The 22,893-nt window shown below is 43.3% G+C and overlaps 1 protein-coding gene across 2 annotated transcripts in view; it reads right to left on the bottom strand.

Moving 5' to 3' along the window:
* The window catches only part of ACMSD (aminocarboxymuconate semialdehyde decarboxylase), a 64,632-nt gene that overhangs the window by 24,647 nt on the left and 17,092 nt on the right, over window positions 1-22,893 (bottom strand). Inside the window, exons 3-8 of one of the 2 annotated variants that reach the window (XM_060107125.1) lie at window positions 20,831-20,927; window positions 16,673-16,722; window positions 15,076-15,312; window positions 9,756-9,849; window positions 6,982-7,077; window positions 5,687-5,859 (exon numbers count right to left, since the gene is read on the bottom strand). In XM_060107125.1, the coding sequence (XP_059963108.1) occupies window positions 5,687-5,859; window positions 6,982-7,077; window positions 9,756-9,849; window positions 15,076-15,312; window positions 16,673-16,722; window positions 20,831-20,927 (747 nt within the window). Of the gene's footprint in view, window positions 1-5,686; window positions 5,860-6,981; window positions 7,078-9,755; window positions 9,850-15,075; window positions 15,313-16,672; window positions 16,723-20,830; window positions 20,928-22,893 lie in introns of those variants that run through there. The other variant, XM_060107126.1, reaches the window with a different exon arrangement.

The raw sequence follows: 22,893 nt of genomic DNA, 5'->3' as shown, positions 1-22,893 counted from the left end.
AAAAAAAAAGCAACACGGTCACCTACAGTAATATACAAAGTAGAAAATATATTTAATAAACTGAGTGATAGAGCTAAGGAAATTTCCAGACAAAGTGTTAGAAGCGCTGCATGGCTGCTTCTTGCTGCTTATAGTAAAATGCAAGGGGAGTGCCTTAAAGGAAGGACTATTGAATATAAAGGAGCCAGGAATTGTTGGGTTTGAAAATTCCCAGCCTCTCCAATGGCAAATGATGCTAAAATTAGAGATGGCTTACTGGCAAAGATTAAATCCAGGGCACAATCAGAAAAATATAGTCTAAAAATGAAGCCAAGATATGACTATAATATCTGTGTTATGACCTCAAGAGATTTAAGGCAGTGCCTTAAAGAACCACTGTCAAACAATAAGGGCTTCTAGGTAGCTTAAGAGTGTTGTTCCTCAGCAGCCTTTGTTTTTTTTTTGCGGTACGCGGGCCTCTCACTGTTGTGGCCTCTCCCGTTGCGGAGCACAGGCTCCGGACACGCAGGCTCAGCGGCCATGGCTCACGGGCCCAACCGCTCCGCGGCATGTGGGATCTCCCCGAACCGGGGCACGAACCCGTGTCCCCTGGATCAGCAGGCAGACTCTCAACCACTGCGCCACCAGGGATGCTCCTTCAGCAGCCTCTGCAGAAAAGGGCTTTTCTCAGAGATGTGTGGGTAAGGCTTTTGCCTAATTTGAAACCTAATAAGATTCACGAAAGACCTGCAAAGTTTTTTAGTTTGTTTTTTCTTAAACTTTGTTACCGTTTAATCATTGACAATGTTCTGTACACTGACGCCACATTCGTAGTCACCAGTGCTGTTATGATCTGCAAAGTTTTTAAGATAATTGTATTAGCAGAAACACTAACAGGATTGAAAGGAATGGATAGAACAAAATGAAAAGAAGCTTTCGGGCCTCAGAAGTTGTAGGGGCATAAAGCAGTCTGTAGAAACTACTCAGCCGCCAATATGGGCTCCCTTTCATGGAAAAGGAGGGATGACTCAGAGGGAAGAACCAAGAGCTGTGGAGAATCATTCCTGTGTTCTGAGTTCTAATCAAGGAACGCTAACATGTGCCCAGTGGATTTCAGATTTGCTAGTGACTAGTAACTCCTCTAAACATCCTGATTTTCCCCTTTTGGAATGGAGGGTCTATATCAACTATCCTTTGCATGTCTCACCATTTTATAGTGTTGCGTGAGTGTGTGCTGGGTAAAGAACTTGTCTCTGTGGTTCACAGATCTTCAGGTTGAGAGAAACTGTGCATGAGGAGCGTCATCCCCGAGTTACGTTAAGTGGTGAGATCCTGGACTTTAAGCTGGTGCTGTAAATGAATGAGACTTTGGGGTGGTTGTCGGAGGACTGAAGGTAGTTTGCATTTAGGTGGCTGGAGTGTGGGGTGTGGTGGTTTACAAACATGTCTTCAACAGGTGGAGCCGGGCTGCCCTGGGGGCACAGTAGATAAGCATCCACCTGCCAATGTGGGGGACATGGGTTCCAGCCCGGTGCGGGAAGATCCCACATGCCGCGGAGCAACTAAGCCCGTGTGCCACAACTACTGAGCCTGCGCTCTAGAGCCCACATGCCACAACTACTGAACCCATGTGCCACAACAACTGAGCCTGCGCTCTAGAGCCCACATGCCACAACTACTGAACCCACGTGCCACAACAACTGAGCCTGCGCTCTAGAGCCCACGCACCACAACTACTGAACCCACGTGCCACAACTACTGAGCCTGCACTCTAGAGCCCACGTGCCACAACTACTGAGCCTGCACTGTAGAGCCCACACACCACAACTACTGAGCCCATGTGCCACAACTACTGAGCCTGCGCTCTAGAGCCCATGAGTCACACTGCTGAGCCCGTGTGCCACAACTACTGAAGCCCACGAGCCACAACTACTGAGCCCACGCACCACAACTGCTGAAGCCCGCGCGCCTAGAGCCCGTGCTCCGCAACAAGAGAAGTCACCGCAATGAGAAGCCTGCGCACCTCAACGAAGAGTAGCCCCGCTATCTGCAACTAGAGAACACCCATGCTCAGCAACGAAGACCCAACGCAGCCAAAAAAAAAAAAAAAAAAAAAAGGTGGAGCTGAATTCCACTCCCCTTGAATGTGGGCCAGATTTAGTGCCTTGCTTCTGATGAATAAAATGCGGCAGAAGTGATGCGACATGGCTTTTGATGGTAGGTCATAAAAGGATAGCTTCTGCCTGGCGCACACTCCATCTCTCTCCTGCTCTCTTTTCCTCCGCCACCTCCGTCTCTTTTTCAGATCACTCATTCTTTAGGAAAGCCAGCTGCCATGTTGTGAAGACACTCAAGCAGCTCTTTGGAGAGTAGAGGGACCCAGATGAGGAGGAACTGAGGCTTCCTGCCAAAACCCAGCACCAGTGTGCCAGTAATATATAAAAGTCACCTTGGAAATAAATCCTTCAGCCCTGGTCAAGCCTTCAGGTGACTGCAGCTCTGACTGACAACTTGCTGCAACCTTGTGAGAAATCCTGAAATGGCTAAGCTGTTCCTAAATTCCTGACACAGAGACCATATGAGATAGTAAGTGTTTATTGTTGTTCTAATCCACTGAGTTGGGGCAGTTAGTTACACAGCAATAGATTAACAATGGATCTAGCCAAAATTGTGATATAATCATAATGAGAGGAAAACGGACCTCTCAAAATCTACCCATCTAAATATATAAAGTGAATTGTCTATGGTCATGTTAATATAGGGAGGCAATAAGTTTTTTCATATTTTTCACAGTGATAGACTGATAACACATAACTAGCATTCTTTGCACTCTGCCTTTAAAAATGAGTAGATATAGGGGCTTCCCTGGTGGCGCAGTGGTTGAGTCCGCCTGCCAACGCAGGGGACGCGGGTTCATGCCCTGGTCCGGGAAGATCCCACATGCCACGGAGCGGCTGGGCCCGTGAGCCGTGGCCGCTGAGCCTGCGTGTACGGAGCCTGTGCTCCACAACAGGAGAGGCCACAACAGTGAGAGGCCCGTGTACCGCAAAAAAAAAAAAAAAAAAAAAAAATGAGTAGACATAGATTAAAAGCAAAGAATTTTAGAGATGGGAGGAAACTAAGAGATTATGTAATTCACGTCTTCTGTTTAGAGGGAATTTTAGAAATAGTAGGTGCACAATATATGGTTTTGGTGTATGTATGACACACATCTATTTATTCTGAAGGTATTATCAAAATAATATCTATACATAGTTAAACAATCAAATATTACTAATATCTTTCTTATCAAAAACAGTCCTATCCATTTTTGTATCCCAAGACAGCCACTTTTTACCTTTTAAAATGTGAATCTTCTGATAATCACCCTCATAGTTTCAGATATTACGATTATACTATTGTTTCTCGATTTATTAGCTTTAGAGAGTATTTACTGACTTCGCATTATGATCATGGATAATTTCTTTCTTATCCCAACTTTTCCAATTTCCCAGTAGAATTACAATTTTCAGTTAAGCTAGTGCTTAATATTTACACCATAAATATAAATATTTTTCACTGCCGAGTCAGGTAATATACAATAATTATCTATCTTTATATGGATGTTTGTTTTCTTGGAGTTAATTATTTCCTTTTCTTTATTTTGCTTAATTTTCTATATATGTACAGCTTGTTTGTTACTAATGTATTAACAGATCCGTTGAATGCCTGGCAATCATTGTTTCAAATTCAAACACATCAAATCATCCATCTGTTCCATTTTATCTGTCCTGGAGACCTCCTTCCACAGCCTTCTGTCCTCTTGCTCAAATATAGACAGTTGCTCTCTAGACCAGCTGTCATGTTAGGACCTTCCTTAGCCATTCTGGTTTGGGGATTGTTTTTGAAAGATTTTGCTAATGTGAATATAACTAGAAGGAGGAAGCATTAATATTTTAAAGAGAATCCTAAATTATTAATGTATACTGCTTCTATGTCCTAGATTCACCAGCCTATGAGGTCACATAAAATGAAGTCACTTTTGCTTTTGATGCCCAAGGTATAAGGGCTCAAGTCTTCACAGTTTGAATGCAAGATCTTAGCACCTTTGCAACATTGCAACTTTGCAAAGTGCCCTCTGAGTTTTTCTGGGGGTCCACAAAAGGGATATACTTACTAACTAGTCTATCCACTGGTTACCACAAGGCATTTGCCATGTTTTTGCTCTTCTGCTGTGACCCCCTGGCTGATGTGTATTGCCCTGAATGCTGTTTGAAGGTGCTGATGGTATCCCTCACTGCTGATGGTATTGCTCGTAAGATAGACGTTATATCTGCCAAGGGTGTTTTTTCCTGATGTTGCCATTGCCAGGAACACCAGGGGTACTAGGCTTGATGGGAGGTAGTTAGACTGACCCTTTCCCCACTTCCACACTGCTTTCCTATTCCCCCTCCTCCATTGCTCAAAATCCAGAGTTTACAGACTCTTTCGGCTTCTCCTTTTTGTAGTTTCCTACTTACACACCTGCCCATAGCCCCTCTGTCCAATCCAGTAATAATCGACAGTCACAACCAGCTGCTAAGCACCCATTTCAGCAGGGACAACACAGAAGCCAGAAGTCTCAGAAACATAGCTCAGCCACATAACTTATTCCCAAACCAGAATGTTCAACATTTATATTCTAGTGAGTTTCTCAAGCCAGAGAAACAGTCAGCTTTAAAGTGAGATGAAGTCTTCATTCTGGAGATAGAACACTAACTTGCAGCTTTCAAATAACGGACCGCTTTCTCTGCTAAACAAGATTTTAAATGCCTTAGAATCTACTCTCAATGCAAGTACCATATTGCCAATCTTTAAACACATATGTCCATATTCTTTTAGAAACCCCAAAGAGTTTTTTCTTTGGGTAAATTTGGAAACCTTCTATTGCTATCTGTAAGTAATCAAACAGAATTGAAATACTAAATATTTCAGACTACTAATTCAGACTGACCTTTGCTCTAAACACTGTCTAAACTTGCTCAGTTAGCATTTCCAAAGAATACTTAAAAGTGGAGATGCCACCAACAGGAGAGCTGCTAGCAGACCACAGAAGAGGAAAGGCCTTTTCTTGTGAAGTTGAAAGCACTGCCGTGCTGGTCTTTTGGGCCAAATGAGAGAATGGTTTTCAAAACAAAGGCCATGTTATTCCAGAAAAACATTTCAGGTGGTACCTAAGACCCTTCATCATCTTCCCCTGCCTCCCTGGCCAGTGCCATCCCCCACTCTTCAATGTTCCAGTTTTCTTCATTTAGTGGATGAGGACAGTTAGAGTCACACTTTACCTAATCAGTAAGAAGTAGAGCCAGAATTTTAACCCAGGTGAATTTGACCTCAAAACTGGTGGCTCTTCTCTGCTTACCTCATCATGATGTGTCATTTCCTTACGGTCACTACAGAGGCGACCGTAAGGAAGAAGAATTTATCTGGGGAACTACCCAGCCGCGTGGGCTATTTGGGATTTCCTTGGCGTACATCCATAATGGCTCCCTGCTGATACATGGTCTATGTTGAAGGAGGTTCTGGATAGGATACCCTGTGCAAGCAAACCTAATCCGAAACCTCACTGTCCCTCTTTTTTCTTCTAATGCCTTTTCTCCCATCCCTTTTTCAAAGAGAGACCAAGCAACTGGTTGCTGATCCTGCACTCTGCTCCCCGTAAGTCACCCAAATGGCAGCCCTGGCTTACCTTTCCTATGACATCTGTTAATAGCTTGAGGGCCAGAGGATCATGAACCAAGGAGTCTGTGTAAAAGGAGCCAAGGTATTTCTTTGGGTTGGTTGGATTGTCCTGGGCACACAGATCTGGACGCATGCTGAATCCATGGGAGATTCTTCCTACTGTGAAGGGGAAGGAACCACCTGCAAGTAAAGCCCATTCCTGAGGGACTAGTGTTAATTGAAAAGGATTCTTTTCAACCCTCATGTTGTATACAAAGAGAAGTTACTGTAGCCCAGCTAGTTAACTGTATTTACAAAGGATCTACTGGGATCCAAATGTGAGAAATGACCCAGAAAAAAGAATAAAGTTAACTCATCTAGAAATTCAGATTTAAGGAATTTATTGTAAAGACAGAAAACAAGTGTATAAAGATGTGTGGTCAAGGTTTTCAAATGTAGCTTGGTTATAATGGAAAAATACAGAGGGAGTCTTTCAGTTGGGAATATCTAAATAATGACAGCATATCCATAAAATGCATTGTCATGTGTACAACCATCAAAAATGATGAAGCTCTGTACTCACTGACATGGAAAGATGTCTCCACGTGCTGTTGAGAAGGAAAAGTGGATTAGAGAACAGTGTGTATAGTTTGATATTGTGTGTGTGTATTCAAGAGTCACAAACTCACTTACCTACAGGGACCAAGCAGGAAATGGAAATGAATGAAACAGGCCTGTTTGTAAACAATAGTGAATGGTAGGGACTATTGCAAACTGGAGAGCTTGTGGTAGCTTGTGGTCTGACGAGAGATTTAAATGAAAAACAAAACAAAATCAAGTAAACTGTGCCAACCAAACTAAACTTGTCTGCAGAAATGGAATTTGGTCCTTGAACCATCATATACTTTATAACTAGAACAACTACCAGGACTAAATTGTGTCCCTCCAAAATTGTGTCCTGACCCCCAATGTGACTATATTTGTAGATACGGCCTTTAAGGAGATAATGAAGCTTAAATGAGGTCATAAGGTAGGACCCTCATCTGACAGGACTGGTGTTCTCATAAGAAGAGGAAGAGACACAGGAACTCTCTCTCTCTCTCTTCCTGTGAACACACAAAGAAAAGGCCATGTGAGGACACAGTAAGAAGGTGGCCTTCTGTAATCCAGGAAGAGAGACCTCACCAAAAACCAGCTGTGCTGGCATCTTGATCTGGGAGCTCCATAACTGTGAGAAAATACATTTCTGTTATTTAAGCTGCCCAGTCTGTGGTCATATTCTGTTACGGCAGCCCAAGCTGACTAATACAGATAGGGTCTTACCTCCATGTGCAAAACATACTTTCAGTCTAGGAAACTTCTGGAACACTCCACCCATGATCATGGAGCAAATGGCTGTGGTGGTCTCTGTGGGCATTCCTGGAAGGCGAAACAGTCATGACGTATAGGGCTTGTCATCACGAGCAAGAAGTTCCGTGACGCTAATGGCAGGGGAATGGGACCTTGCTGAGAAGCACAGGGTCCCTGTGCCCTAGCATGGCTTGGTTGTATGCAGGCCATTACTTTGGCAAGCAGAAACCATGCGACACTTCCTATTTGCCACTTGCAAGTAGAGTCATCTAATGGCTAGAACAGTCAAGGAGCCAGAGGACCTGTCTTTTGTCCTGACTCTCCCAGCTTCCATTTTGTGTGCAGTGGGGCAAGCAGAGTACAGTGAGTCTAGGCTGAACCCTTTCTCCTCCAATTTTTTGCTTCTTGGCCTTTGACAAGTAATTTAATGCCCCTGAGTCTGGGCTTTTTCACTGTGAAATGGGGACAGTGTTGCCCATCTTGGAAGGCTGTTGTGGAACCTTGCAAATGATGATGCTGGGAAAGTTCTTGGCCAGAACTTCACATTGGAGGGGCTCAACAAATATGATTTGCCTCCCTGCTTTAATTTCCTCATCTGTAAACTGGGGTTAATAATGGTTAGTTCTTGCCATTTAGTGAGTGCTCAATAAATATTAACTAATATTAATATTCCTGCCAAATCTTTACTGCTTCTTGGAGCTGAGGTTGAAAATAACTGGATAAAAATGAATTATTTCAAGTACTTTGTGCTTCTAGAAGAGGCAGCTGGTCCATGCCTGATGTCTTCACCTCCATGGAGTCAATCTGGGCTATATTTCCAGATGACTGCTTTTCAGACTGTGATTAAGAAATCTCTGGGGGCTCTGTGACTGAGCCCTGGGCCTTCTGGGGAAGCCTGATTCTCTGGCTGCCTAGTGGGCCTTTACTGGTTGTTCATCCTGCCTTAGGCTTGTCACTGTTCCATGGACAGAGATGCCCCTGGCTCCCTGGATCCTTGGCCTCTTGAGAATTCTGGAAGCACAATGGATTCATATCTATCTGGGAGTGGTTTGTGGGTAGAGTTTCCTGCAGGCAGGGGGATGGACAGCATCACTTCCTTTTGGTCCTGTGATTCTGCTTTCCATTAACTACCTGGACAATAACCCCACAATCATTGTCCATATTGGAGCCAAAGTGGAATATTTATAATGTAAATTGGATCATGGCCCTCCCCTGCTGGGAATTCTCCAGTCTCCTAAAGACCCCCTTTGCATCCAGAATAAAATTCTGAAATTAGCCTGTTTGTTTATGATCTGTGTACTTGTCAACTCAGGCTTCAGGCAGCCAGAGGTTTTGTCCATGTCTGGTACATCTTCATTGCCTGGCATGCTAGAAAGTATCAATATATGTGTTGTATAATGAGGGATGAAAATGATCCTCTATGTAAATGCTCTCCTTTGTTTTTCATGTGGGAAGTTGCAATGCAAATAAGTTTGTGGAACTTGTCAAAGTGTTGTGTGAATTAGGATGAGATTTTCTTAGAAGCTAGAGAGCACAGGGGCTACTTAGTTTATCTCTTCTGACTAATTGTTGCTCAAGAATTTGGTGGGGGATGGGTAGGAAGCTGCCTTACTTAAACACATTTGTCTCCAAAAGCAATAACAAGGGCATGGAATGTCAGAGCAGAAAGAGAATCTGGACCAGCTCCTATCCAGAGCTTGGTAGGCCCAGTAAAGGTCTCTCCTCTTTGCCCTTCCCTTACCCTCAGGTGGAACCATGGGTGAACAGTGCAGGTGGCAAAGAGCAGGTAACTGGGGACTTGAAAGCCTGGTCATCTGCAACCTAGGGTCTCAGATCCTTAGGCGGTAGAAGCTGACCTTCTTTCTACTTGTAACTCCAGGGTTCTCATTTGTAAGGGCTGATGCTATCATTGGCTTCTAAAAATCTATTAGACAGGCATGGCTACTTTTTTTCAGAGCCTTTTTGGCAGTCTGTGTAGTGAGGTGGTGGCTTTGGAGTCAGACAGATCTATGTAAATTCCATTTTCACTTTTTAACTATGTGACCTGCACAACTTAACCACTTCAAGACTCAGTTTCTCCATCTATAAAATGGCTATTACAGGGAATTCCCTGGCGGTCCAGTGGTTAGAACTCCGAGTTTCCACTGCAGGGGGCATGGGTTTGATCCCTGGTTGGGGAGCTAAGATATCCTGCAAGCCATGTGGCCCAGCCAAAAAAAAAAAAAAAAAAAAGGCTATTATAGTGTCAACCTCATAAAGTTTTGTGTGGATAAGATTGAAATTAAATGAGGTAATCTAACTGAATCACTTTGCTGTATACCTGAAACATTGTAAATCAACTATACTTCAATTAAAAAAATTAAATGAGGTAGTACATATAGCACTGAGTAAGAGCTCAATAACTCACAATCCTGTTAGTTATTCATACTTTCTCTCTTTTTTTTTTTTTTTTTTTCTTTTTGCGGTATGTGGGCCTCTCACTGTTGTGGCCTCTCCCGTTGCGGAGCACAGGCTCCGGACGCGCAGGCCCAGCGGCCATGGCTCACGGGCCCAGCCGCTCCGCGGCATATGGGATCCTCCCAGACCGGGGCACGAACCCGTATCCCCTGCATTGGCAGGCGGACTCTTAACCACTGCGCCACCAGGGAGGCCCCATACTTTCTCTCTTTGACATAATAGGGTCCCACAGATAATTGAAAAAAACTAAGGGCTTGACTCTCTTTTCCAGATCCCAAGCTGACACAAACCTATGAGCCAAGGGAACCAGTATTTGGCCATCCGTCCATCCATCTGCATGTCCCAGGGGTGCACAAATAGGGAACAGTTCAGCTTTTCAGCCTCCTTCAAAGAAGCAATGAGAGGGTGAGGGGGTTATTTGGATGAGCCAGCAAATTATAGGGCACTATTTTAAGGTATTGTTTTTCTCTGGGTCTATATTGATCTGAATAAATAAACTAAAATATTTTTGAAGTTTTTTCTGATCTATATAAAAGAATATTGATAAACTCTGCTCCTGCTTGGCAACTAAAAAGAACACTTAGAATTAACAAGGGTGTTGGTGGATTTACCATTGAGGTTGATGAAACATCTACCCTTGAAACACTTCGGCTGAGAACAAAACACTCAAGGACTGATCTCACACCTCAACTGTGAGGAAATTTCCCCTGCTGGTTCCTGTTTGGCCCCCTCTTTCAGAAGGACTGCTCAGATTGTAGTGTTGGAGTCAGGGATGGAGTGTTCCCTCCTCTCCCTCTCTTGGAAACCCGACGATGTGGAAAGTGAGGAAGTGATGGGTTGGGAGCCAGGGGCTCATAACTGGCCTGACCTACGCCATCTAGCCACTCCGAGCCTGACACTGGGTGGGAATTTCTGGGATCTATAGGCACTCACAAAGCCTCAGGACCACAGCTGAGCGCCTGAAGTGTCCGCTGTGAATGAGATGACTTTAGAAAGGAAAGAGCTCTCAGTGCCTCAGCCAGGCAGGTACTGAAAAGAACGTCATGAGCAAACCTGCTCCAGGACCTTATGGGAAATAGAAATACCATCTGGAGGGAATGACCTTTATTTGACACAATGTTTAATTAGAAAAAGTCCTCACAACAGGCTTTTTTTTTTTTTTTTTTTTGCTGTACGTGGGCCTCTCACTGTTGTGGCCTCTCCCATTGCGGAGCACAGGCTCTGGATGCGCAGGCTCAGTGGCCATGGCTCACGGGCCCAGCCGCTCCGCGGCATGTGGGATCTTCCCGGACCAGGGCACGAACCTGTGTCCCCTGCATCAACAGGCGGACTCTCAACCACTGCGCCACCAGGGAAGCCCACAACAGGCTTTTAATATTAGTTGCTTGTCAAGGTTCAAAACAGATTTTCCTTGGACCATTTCTTTTCCAAATATATTGGGGTGCTGGGGTGACTCATCCTACCTCTACATATAAACATTTGGGCCAACCAGGCTGATGCAATGGGACTTTTGTACATAAGCCTTTTCAAAATGGAGAAATAATCCCAGGACAATAGGGGATTCTGGAAGTGGCAGGCAACGGGCAGATTGAAGAAAGCCCTTCTAATTCAACAGGTTCTGGGGAGTGGAAGAGAGAGAAATCTTTTGAAGGGAGAGGAGCTGATTGGTTTCTAATAATGGATGCAGGCTGGAAAGAGTATCAACTTCTTGGGATGGTTTGGGCTTGACAAAGGCATGTGATCTTTGTATCTTGGTGGGATTTCACTCCTCATAAGGATAAAACTTTATTCTGTGTATGTGTGATGGTTCATTTCTATTCAATTCAAATTAACAAATATTTCTGCTCACTTTCTGCATGTGAGACATTGTAGAGAATATAAAAAGAAGCCACTTATACCCTCAAAATCATGATAGTTTAAGTTCAGTGAGCACTTACCATGTGCCAAAGCTGTTTATATATATATGTATGTATGTATATTTTATATATAATATATATCCTGTATATTTTATATATAATATGTATCCTATATATATTATATACTAATATGTATTTTATATATATTATATATACTCATATATATTTTTGTATATTATATTTATTTTATACATAGCAGTTTCACAGTTGTTAACTAGCTTAATCCTTTATGAGATGAGCACTTTCATTACTCCCATTTTATATAACATGTATTATTATATATTTACATATTATATATTATATATAATATATAATTTTATATATTTAATATATATTTAATATATATAGCAATTTTACAATTGTTAACTAGTTTAATCCTTTATGAGATAAGTACTTTTATTATTCCCATTTTAAAGAGAAGGAAACTAAGGCAGATAGAGGCTAAGTAACTTACTCAGGTCTTCTGGCTGATAAATGATAGGCAGTCTGCCACTACCACTCTATTTGCTTCATACTCACCACAAAATCATTTCTGTACCCGAAAACTGACCTGAGCATGTGCTGTTGGGCTTGCTCACTAAGAAGGGAAGTCTAGGAGATAAGGGGGACAGTTGGGTGCTCTGGAGCTCAGGCTGCCCTCGAGATGACGAAGCCAGCTTGGCTCACAGAAACTCCTCTCATTTGTTTCAGCACGTTACTGACGCAAGTTAGATAGTGTTAAGGCTGGCAAATCTTGCTAACCAAACAAATGTGCCACCAACCCCAGGACATCACAAGTCAGATGGGGCTAGGATGCTCTTTTGAATCCCCACAGAGACTGGTAGCCCCCAAAACAGCCTAGTTAGAATGATTGATTGAGCTGGTCACATAAATGAAAATATCCATTTGGACCCCAATGGGCTGCTGTTGCTTTCTGAGGCCCTTAGTAATTCATAAAGCCGATTCCAGTGAATACTAAAATGACCTACAGCTGAAGGCTTGCTCATACTGTGCTGAAACAATTTGGATGCACAAGTAAATACATCCTCTTTCAGAGCTCATTAAAGTTTCTAGAAAACATTCACTGGATCAGTTCAGCCACTGCAGCCAATAATCTTCTGGGAGTTTGATATTTAGAGGAACATTAACATTAACTAAATCATTAGGAGGCAATTTAACAGGCAGTCCCCCAACTGGTGGGCAGTGTCCACAGATACAAACATGGAATGCATTCTGCATGTAGTCAGAGCTCAATAAATATTAAATGAATAAATGATCAGTGATTATATTGCCTGATGCGTCTACCAACATCTACTTAATTCATTATTGAAGATTTTGCATTTACAGTGAAAATAACAGAAAGTGATACTATTATAATTCTAGGAGGCAAGTAAGAATTTTTTTTAAAAAATTTTATTTATTTATGGTTGTGTTGGCTCTTCGTTTCTGCGCAAGGGCTTTCTCTAGTTGCGGCAAGTGGGGGCCACTCCTCATCGCGGTGCGTGGGCCTCTCACTATCAGGGCCTCTCTTGTTGTGGAGCACAGGCTCCAGACACGCAGGCTCAGTAATTGTGGCTCTCGGGGCTAGTTGCTCTGCAGCATGTGGGATCCTCCCAGACCAAGGCTCGAACCCGTGTCCCCTGCTTTGGCAGGCAGATTCTCAACCACTGCGCCACCAGGGAAGCCCAAGAAATTTTTTAAAAATGCAATTGAGTAAAGAATTATGCATCTTGAATCCTGGAATTAAGGAAAGCAGATTTATGTACAGAAAGAACAGAAGGTAGAGAGGACCATGGAACTATGGACACTTCTGTTGGATATTTCAGAAATGGATGGCACTGTGTTTTTGAAAATCTATCTCATTATGCAATATTTCAAATATAGAAAGTTATAAACAACTAAAATGAACACCCATATATTTACCATCTAGTTTCATCAAATGTTAACATTTTGATGATATTATTTTTGTTGCATATTTTTATTATACTACATTTAAAAAATATATGGCTTAAAAAGTATCTTAATTGCGGGTTGGTTAAATAAAACATATCCATATATTGGAATATTATGCAGTTATTTTAAAATCATGCATTGAGAGAATTTTCACTTAGGTTGGAAATTCTCAATTAGGATACAAAATCACATGTATAAGGGGCTTCCCTGGCGGCACAGTGGTTAAGAATCTGCCTGCCAATGCAGGGGACACAGGTTTGAGCCCTGGTCCAGGAAGATCCCACATGCCGCAGAGCCCCTAAGCCCGTGCACCACAACTACTGAGCCTGCGCTCTAGAGCCCGCGAGCCACAACTACTGAGCCCATGTGCCACAACTACTGAAGCCTGCATGCCTAGAGCCCGTGCTCCGCAACAAGAGAAACCACCACAATGAGAAGCCTGCGCACCACAACGAGGAGTAACCCCTGCTCGCTGCAACTAGAGAAAAGCCTGCACACAGCGTCAAAGACCCAATGCAGCCAAAAATTAAAAAAATAAAAAACATTATAAAAAAATCACATGTATAGTGTATTTCCAATTTCATTAAAATATAAAATATGCAGATGTATGCAAATAAAAAGATAAATGGGGCTTCCCTGGTGGCGCAGTGATTGAGAGTCCGCCTGCCGATGCAGGGGACACGGGTTTGTGCCCCGGTCCGGGAGGATCCCACATGCTGCGGAGCGGCTTGGCCCATGAGCCATGGCCACTGAGCCTGTGCGTCCGGAGCCTGTGCTCCGCAATGGGAGAGGCCACAACAGTGAGAGGCCCACTTACCGCAAAAAAAAAAAGAAAAAAAAAAAGATAAATGAAATGTACTATTAACAGTGTTTACTCATCTTTGGGTGGCAGAATTATGGGTTCTTTTTGTTTTCCTATTTATTTATTTAAAGTATGGTTCATTTACAATATTGTGTTAGTTTCAGGTGTACAGCATAGTGATTTGGTTTGTTTGTTTTTTGCAGATTATATTCCATTATAGGTTATTACAAGATATTGGGTATAATTTCCTGTGCTATAGAGTAAGTCCTTGATGCTTATTTATTTTATGTATAGCTGTTTTCCTCTTTAAACTTTTTTGTATTTTCTGCAGATTCTTCTAAATTATTTCATAATTTTGAAAAATGATAAGAATTTTTTTCCAAAGCAAAAACAAATACTTTGGGGTATGTCATTAACCTGATTCTTTTGCACAGTGGCTGTGATGAGGGTAGTATTTTGACTTCCAAATGAAACTTTTTTTTTTTACTGTTTACATAACCTCTTTATTTTAAAAAATTATTATTTAATTTTTAGTTTATATTGGAGCACAGTTGATTAACAATGTTGTGTTAGTTTCAGGTGTACAGCGAAGTGATTCAGTTGAGCATATACATGTATCTATTTTTTTTCAAATTCTTTTCCCATTTAGGTTATTACAGAATATTGAACAGAGTTGCCTGTGCTATACAGTAGGTTCTGGTTGGTTATCTATTTTATTCCAAGTGAAACTTTAAAAGGAGAGCAAGGGGGCTAGAAAGAAGAGAGATTTCACTGGGTTAACTTAGGGCTGGCCTGGGAAGCATTTCCACTTGTCCCTCTTCTAGTAGGATGGCCCGCTTATTTGGGGGAGCTCTTTCCACATTTCCCCCTACATCTAGCATGTCGTCAGGCATCTCTCCCACCCAGGGACACCCAGCACAGCGCCCGGCCACGCTCCGAGAGTAAGCGCCACGTACTCACCGCGTACACTGGGAAGAGTTCCTGGGCGTTCAGGTCCCACTTGTTGATGTGGGAGCCAATCTGAACCCCCGGAAAGCCCAGCTCCTTCACACAGCGCTCCAACTCCTTGACCGCCAGCTCAGGGGCCTGCATGGGCAATGTCCCCAGACCCACAAACCTCCTTGGGTGGCTTGCAATGGTGGCAGCTAGGTCATTGTTTAGAAGCTGGCACAGCTCTAAAGTGTCCTGAGGTTTTGCCTGGTGGAGACAGGTAAAGGAAAGCACATGGTTCAAAACTTACTTCTTTAGATATTTACTCTGATCAACACCTCCTCAGGGCTCAGTCATTTGTCACTCTCAGTGGTTTTACCCCTCAGAAAGCTGAAGCACAGCCTGAGTTAGGCCTTGGCCACAGGAGACCCAGAAGCCAGTCATTGCCAAGGCAAAGGAAACTGCTAGCATATTGCTGATTAATTAGAAAAACTGGGACTGTAATCAGAAGGGCCTGGAATCCTACACTAGACATGGAATGAGGGTGGGCCAGCCCACCAACTGCAGACGGGAGTCTGCAGGGCTGCACACCTAGGCATCCCCCCTCCCAACCCCAGGAGCTGGGCCTGGTGAGTGCCGGATTTCACGGCACCTCCTTGTCACGCGTCCTCAGAGGATGCCGAGCTGCTTATGGACCTCTCCTGTTCCTGTCTGTCCTTCTCCATGTCCTTCCTGTTGGCAGTGACACTCAAGAGTAATCTCTCTGCTATTGCTATCTTTCAACATCATCCCACCCCACTGCTAAGAATTTGGTATTGGCCTGCAATCCCAGTTGCGCAGTCAGAATAGCACCCAGTCTGGTAAATTCAGGTATCTCGAGGTCTTAGGGGATTTTTATTTTAAGTAGTGAATCTCATGATAGGAACAGATAAGGATTGAATCACTAATACTAGAATTATGAGCACAGGTGGAGGAAGTAAGTGTGAGCAGGTGGTATTTCCATTGCTTATTAAATCACAACACGTGTGAATGTTTATTTGGTTGAGAGGGTGCTTAGTGCACCCCCAACTGTGTACAAAAATGTGTTTCCACAGGCTTGCCATCATGCCTGAAACTTTTAGCACTCAAGACTTAATCACTTGGGGCAAGGCATCCAACTCTAGGAATCCTGTTTTGAATTGTATATTTCCATGGGAGAGGCAACATATTAGGCCATTATCATCACTTCCACCGCCTCAAAATCATTATCACTTTTGAATAAGCTGGCTTGTCAATTACTGAGCCAGGCACGGCAGGAATGAGTCAGCAGACAGGTCAGTTCTGATGGAGATTAAGGTTGAGTCTAGAACTGTGCTGTCCAGTGGAAATGCAGTTGGAGTCACATAGCAACCTGCAGCCATTGGCTACCATACTGGACCATGCAGGTCTAGAGCAAGGACATGACTAGGAAGACAGGCCTGGGAGGGGATGGTGCGGTGTGAGAAGCTGAGGGGCCCTGCTGATCTCTGAAGGGGTGGAGAGTTGGGTGGGCAATGTTTGAGACTTGAGGCATCTGTCTGCTTGCTAGGGAGCTGGACGTGAGTGAGCCTTCGCCCACCAAGGAGATGGATTGAGGTTTCACACTCACCCAGTAGCTAAACATGACGGGAACCGTGGAAAGGGCTTGCACGGTCACTCCTAGACACAGACACAAAGGCAAAGCTAATGAGAAGAATGGCCCGGGCACTCTGACATTTCCCAGGGCCGAGGAGCCCAGCAAGTCTCCGTCCCACCGTCCTTGCTCTCTCCCCTCCCTCGCTGCTTCTCCCTGTTCCACTTCTTGCAGGGTCTCTGTCTCAGGCTTCCCTCATCCCTCAGCGTCAGTTCTAAGGAGAGGAGTAAAGGCTGGACAGAAGTGAGATCATTCAAGAAAAACTAAAAAGCAAATTTTTAAAGGTTTTTTCCAACCCTCCTTCCTGTGAAGTTTTAAGCAAGACATTTCCCAATCAATTTTTTAGGGCTTTTCATCTTAGGTCATGCATGACAGAGTGTATTTCTCAGGCACCTTCCTGGCCCCTTTAATTCATCTCCCAAGTGAGCATGGGTAGAGTCCCACTGTCTGGAATGCCCAGAATGAGACCCTGAGTGTGGTTCCAGAATCCAGCATCCAGGATGCCTAGAATCTCTTATCTTCACACTCCTGGAGCTGGGTTATCAGGAGAGATGCTGCCAAAGCAATGGTGGCTCCTCTTTCCCTCATGCCGATGTCCAACCCAACAGCAAGTCCTATTAGCTCTATTCCAGTTCCTTTCATGTGCTCACCTCTCCCCATCCCCTGCCACTGCCTGGTCAAAGCCACCAGTATTTCCTACGTGGACCACTGCAGAAGCTTCTGAGCTGCTCTTCGACTACCACTCCTGTCCTCTTACAGTTTGTTCTACACTTGGAAGCCAGGGTAAGGGTTAAAACTTAGATCAAGTCACTCCCTTGCTCAAAACTTCCAAGCACTTTTCATCACATTCAGAGTAAACTCCAAACTTGAACACGGTCTATAAGGCTCCGTCTCTCCGGGGGGCTCACGTTGAGCTTCATAGGCCTCCTGCCTGTTCTTTGGAGTGCTTTCCTGCCCCAGGACCCTTGCACTGCTGTTCCATCTGCCTGGAATGCCCTCCTTATGGCTCATCACAGGACGAGCTCCTTTTTACCCTAAGGTCTCCGTTCAAATATCAGATCCTCAGAGAGGCCTTCCCCAACTCCATCCACTCTCTATCCCATTGTTCTGTTCCTTTCCTTTTCTGACAACTTATTACAGTCTGTCATGACTCTGGTTATTTATCCTGTGCTGTGCCCTACTTGAATTTCAACACCACATGAACCTGTCTGTCCATGTTCTATCCTTAACATACCCAATATATGAATAAATAAATCATTGTTTAGTGAGGACTAGACACTACAGCGTTTGATTAGAGAGCATTGTTAAACATTGTCACAGATATGATTTGTATTCAGTGATTAGTATACAACAGATAAATGCCGTTCAATTGTAAAATCTTTACATTTACACAAATGCTTTTTCTTACATTACTGTATTTAATTTTATAGATTAGATCACATGGCCTGCAAGTGGTGGGATGAGGCTGCTGTCCAGCCTTGCACCTTCTGTATACCCCAGTGGCCATCACTTGTCACCATATTTTATATTAACATAGTAAATTACATTATTTATGTGTTGGTTGATTTGGATACATGTTCTTTGGTTTCTGGGAATCAAGAGGGGAAAAAAACAAGTCTAACCCAATTAGAGCTGATTTTTTTAAAAGTGGTGTTTAACAGTTTGGCAATAGCACAGTGTTCCCCAGACTCACCTGCTGAGTAAAATGGCTAGGGGCCAGGGAGTGGAGGGAAGAGAACACTGTAAAAACAAATTCCTAGGCCCTCTTTTGGAAACTGTGACTCAGTGGATGGGCCCTGAAAAAAAGTTTTAATGAACACCCCAGGCAATTCTCATCCTGAGGGAGGCTTGGGAAAAGCTCCCTTGGGAAAAGTGATGGAATGAGAGAGACAGTCCTAGGTACAATTCTAGCTCTGCCGTTTACTGCTGTGTGATCCCGAGCAAATCACTTCACTTCCTAATACCCCTCAGGTGGCACTAGGTACAACAATGCCTGCCACATAGAGATGTGATGAAGTAAACCAGGGACTGCAATTATATTTTTCTCCCTATGAAGATGGCATGGCTTGCTGGAACCTTCTGTGCTGTGCCTTTATCATTTTCTTACCTCGGCAGAGGCAGTAGGATACACTTTTTAAGCACTTGGGTCCAGACTGCCTGGGTTCAAATCTCGGCTTTCCCCCTACAAGTTGTGCGATCTTGGACAAATTGCTTAACCTCTGTTCCTCAGTTTCTTCATCTGTAAAATGGGCATAATAATAGATGCCCATTGTTGGCATCTATAGGATGTTGTTGTTGTTATAGGAATTGAGTTAATACATGTCAGGTGCTGAGAACAGTACCTGGCACAAAGGAAAATGCTCAGCAAGGGTTAGACTTGACTGTCCTCTTAAGGATAGCTGTGGAATGAAACAAACAACAAAAACCAAAGGAGACACTCTTCACCTAAACTGCAGTCGTGATCAATGGTTCTGACACCAGTCATCTGAGTCTCCTTTCTACTAGTTTTCTCCTTGAGAGGTGGGAGCTGCTTGTGCTTCACATTTAGAGTAAGACCTTGGTCTTTGCTGTCAGTCTGAGAAGCTGTTCTCTCTCAGTGCCCCTACCACCCCCATTCTAGTACAGGGACATATATACTATGTTCTATGGAATGGTCTACAGAAGTGCTTCAGGCTTTCCACAAAGTTCAATTTGAATGCAATTTAGATGTACTTTTAATTATTTTAAAAAATCTATAAAGCAATATCTAGCCTAAAGTAGCTATACCAAATTCTAACATGCCAGAGACCACCTCCTTATTTGGGGCTGATATCTATTAACTTGTTTTATGCAGACCTTGGAATAAAATGTCTCCTGCCATCTCTGTGTGTATTTTTTTTTTTTATTTTTTTATTTTTTTATTTTTTGCTGTACGCGGGCCTCTCACCGCTGCGGCCTCTCCCGCTGCGGAGCACAGGCTCCGGACACACAGGCCCCGCGGCCATGGCTCGCGGGCCCAGCCGCTCCGCGGCATGCGGGATCCTCCGGGACCGGGGCACGAACCCGCGTCCCCCGCATCGGCAGGCAGACTCCCAACCACTGCGCCACCAGGGAGGCCCTCTGTGTGTATTTTTGAACTTCTTATACATTTGTCCTTGGTTAGGAAGGTGGTAGTTCTAAAGGGCTCTTTTATTTGTGTGTATGAATTGTTTGTTTTCTGGATTAAATCTAGACCACTGATGTCAAAATTTAGGCCTGACAGTGTTGTCATGGGGAGTTCTCCATCACAGTCTCTGGGCAGATCCCATGTGTGTCCAGAAGGCTGGGTTCTCTTGTTGGAGCACACTCTCCTTGATGGCACGGTCAACCAGGTAGTAACAAGTGAAAGCACAATGTGGCTGTCATGCCACATTTTTATTTTACTATTTTATTATGTTTTATTTTATTTTATTTTATCTTATCCCCTACCCATCATACCATATTTTAGATAGGCTTTCATAATTCTTTTAAATTATGGGGATTTGTTTGATTTTAAAATATGGGATGAGGAATGCGAGCAGTTCTTAGAAATTTTTAGTGACTCAGCTTGGAAACAAAAATTTCCTAATTCTCCCCTTTCAAATTTCTGGATTGGTTTCATTGTAGAGTATTCTGAGATTACATGATTAACTTTTTGGTAAACTGCTCCCGTTTCCACCCCTTATGTGTCAGTGGGGACATTCTGTGTACTGTGCACCAAAAGAAACTACAGAAGGAAATCAGATCCTGAATCTGACTAACCAGGCACTTGGCATCCTTAATCTGTGAACTCTTATTTTTACTGTTTTAATTGGCTCTATAATAAGTAAATGCTATGCATTTGAACTTAAAATTTTTTAAATAATAAAATACCACTTTTATCTTTTGGATAATACAGCATTCTACTTTAAAACAGGGTATAACTAATTTCAAAAAATTTTAAATCCACACTCCAAAAGCATCATTGTGGAAGGTGCCATCCCTCCCCCAGTGAAGCTGGAACAGCCTGGCTTGGAGGAAAAAAGGAGATCAGAAGTTGCCATCACATAAATCACCTAAAGTGATCAACAGACTTTAGCGGTAGACATGCCTCTTACATCAGATGCAAACATTGGTAGTGTTTCTCATCGGATGTACCTGTTTGGTCCATTTCTCTAAGGCGAACTTCTGGGTCCCAGCAGTTCTCTTGGACCACTCTGAAGACCTTCCCATCTTTCAGCATCTTTGCTTCTCCCTAAGTCAGAAAACTCACATCAGCGAAAGGTGACCTAAGCTGACTTAGATTAATCCTTCCTTGTATGCTTTGGAATGTGGTTCTCCCCTAACCTTTTCAGGGTTTTTTTACTTAATCCTCAAAGAAGTAGAAATCTGTTTATTTAATAGAACTCAACTTTTTGTCCTTGTGCCTTAATATTGGCTTGGATTTGAAGGGGTGTGCTCTGTGGGTGTCAGTGGCTGGACACAGAGAGAACAAGGTCATGGTCACGGCCTTTTGGGACTACACAACTGAGGATTGTGTAAGTCACCTTGCCAGAACCTCTGGCTCCAAGACCCAAGAGGATGGCCCAGCATTTGGAAAACTCTAGATTCATAACATTTTAGAATTGAAAGGACCTCTGAGATAGACCATCTAGTCCAACCCACTTGTTTTATAGAGAAGCAACAGATGGATAGTGAGAGTAAATAATTTGTCTAGCAGAGCAGGGCCCGCTGATGTCAACACCTGCAGGAGGAGGCAGGCCATGCAGTGAATCAGTCTAGCAGCATATGTGAAATTTGGTTCTGAGCTGCTACCTCTACCAGGCATCATGCCTGCCTTGTACACTACCTTTTAATACTCAGTGTGGGGGTGGGGAGGTGCAAACTAAGTGGCTGTGTGGAGCACGGCAGCGGCCTCTAAATTGGGCCTCCTGTTGCTGATCCCTAAAGAAAAGGGAAAAGTTCTGATCCAGGTCCCTGAAATCAGACTGCTAAGGTTCAAATCCCTATTCTGCCACTTACTGTGTGACCATGAGCAAGTTAAACAACATCTCTGAGCCTCAGTTTTCTCAGTTTTTTTTTTCAATTTATAAAACAAATATTTATGTAGCACCTAAGGTGGGCAATATACTTTCTCTGACTGATGTAAAACTTTAAGGATATATAGTTGAGGAAAAAAGACAAGTTAGTAATCTACCACCAAAAAATTAGGTCATAAGCATGGAGATTGGAAAGACTGTGAGAAAAGGAAGAAATTAAGGCAGATTCCCGTCCACAGAGACGAAGAACAGAGTACTTGAGCTGGCTGGGCAGAGGTTCCATAAGCCAAAGGTTATTATTATTATTATTATTTGTAGATATTAATATTTTATTATTATTTTAAAATTTATTGATGTATAGTTTTTTTTTTTTTGGCTGCACCGTGTTGGCCTGTGGGATCTTAGTTCCCTGACCGGGGATTGAACCCGTGCCCCTTACATTTGGAAGCACAGAGTCTTAACCACTGGACCACCAGGGGAGTCCCCTATTGATATATAGTTGATTTACAATGTTGTGTTAATCTCTCCTGTACAGCAAAGTGATTCAGTTATATATACATTCCTTTTCTTTTTTTTTTTTTTTTTGCAGTACACGGGCCTCTCACTGTTGTGGCCTCCCCCATTGCGGAGCACAGGCTCCGGACACACAGGCTCAGCGGCCATGGCTCACAGGCCCAGCCACTCCGTGGCATGTGGGATCTTCCCAGACCGGGGCGCGAACCCGTGTCCCCTGCATCAGCAGGCGTACTCTCAACTGCTGCACCACCAGGGAAGCCCTACATTCCTTTTCATATTCTTTTCCCTTATGGTTTATCACAGGATATTGAGTATAGTTCCCTGTGCTATAAAGTAGGACCTTGTTGTTTATCCATCCTATATGTAATAGTTTGCATCTACTAATCCCAAACTCCCACTCCATCATCCTTCTCCCACCCCGCCTCCCCCTTGGCAACCACAAGTCTGTTCTCTCTGTCTGTGTGTCTGTTTCTGTTTTGTAGACAAGTTCATTTCTGTCACATTTTAGATTCCACATATAAGTGATATCATATGATATTTGTCTTTCTCTCTCTGACTTACTTCACTTAGTATGATCATCTCTAGGTCCATTCATGTTGCTGCAAATGACATGATTTCATTCAGATGTTATTATTATTATGCTCTGCAGTGATCTTGTATTTGGAA

The sequence above is a fragment of the Mesoplodon densirostris genome, chromosome 8, assembly GCF_025265405.1.
Source record: "Mesoplodon densirostris isolate mMesDen1 chromosome 8, mMesDen1 primary haplotype, whole genome shotgun sequence".
NCBI classification, from domain to species: Eukaryota; Metazoa; Chordata; class Mammalia; order Artiodactyla; family Ziphiidae; genus Mesoplodon; species Mesoplodon densirostris.
The sequence above is the reverse complement of the archived record's forward strand: the minus strand, read 5'-3'. Positions and strand labels throughout refer to the sequence as shown.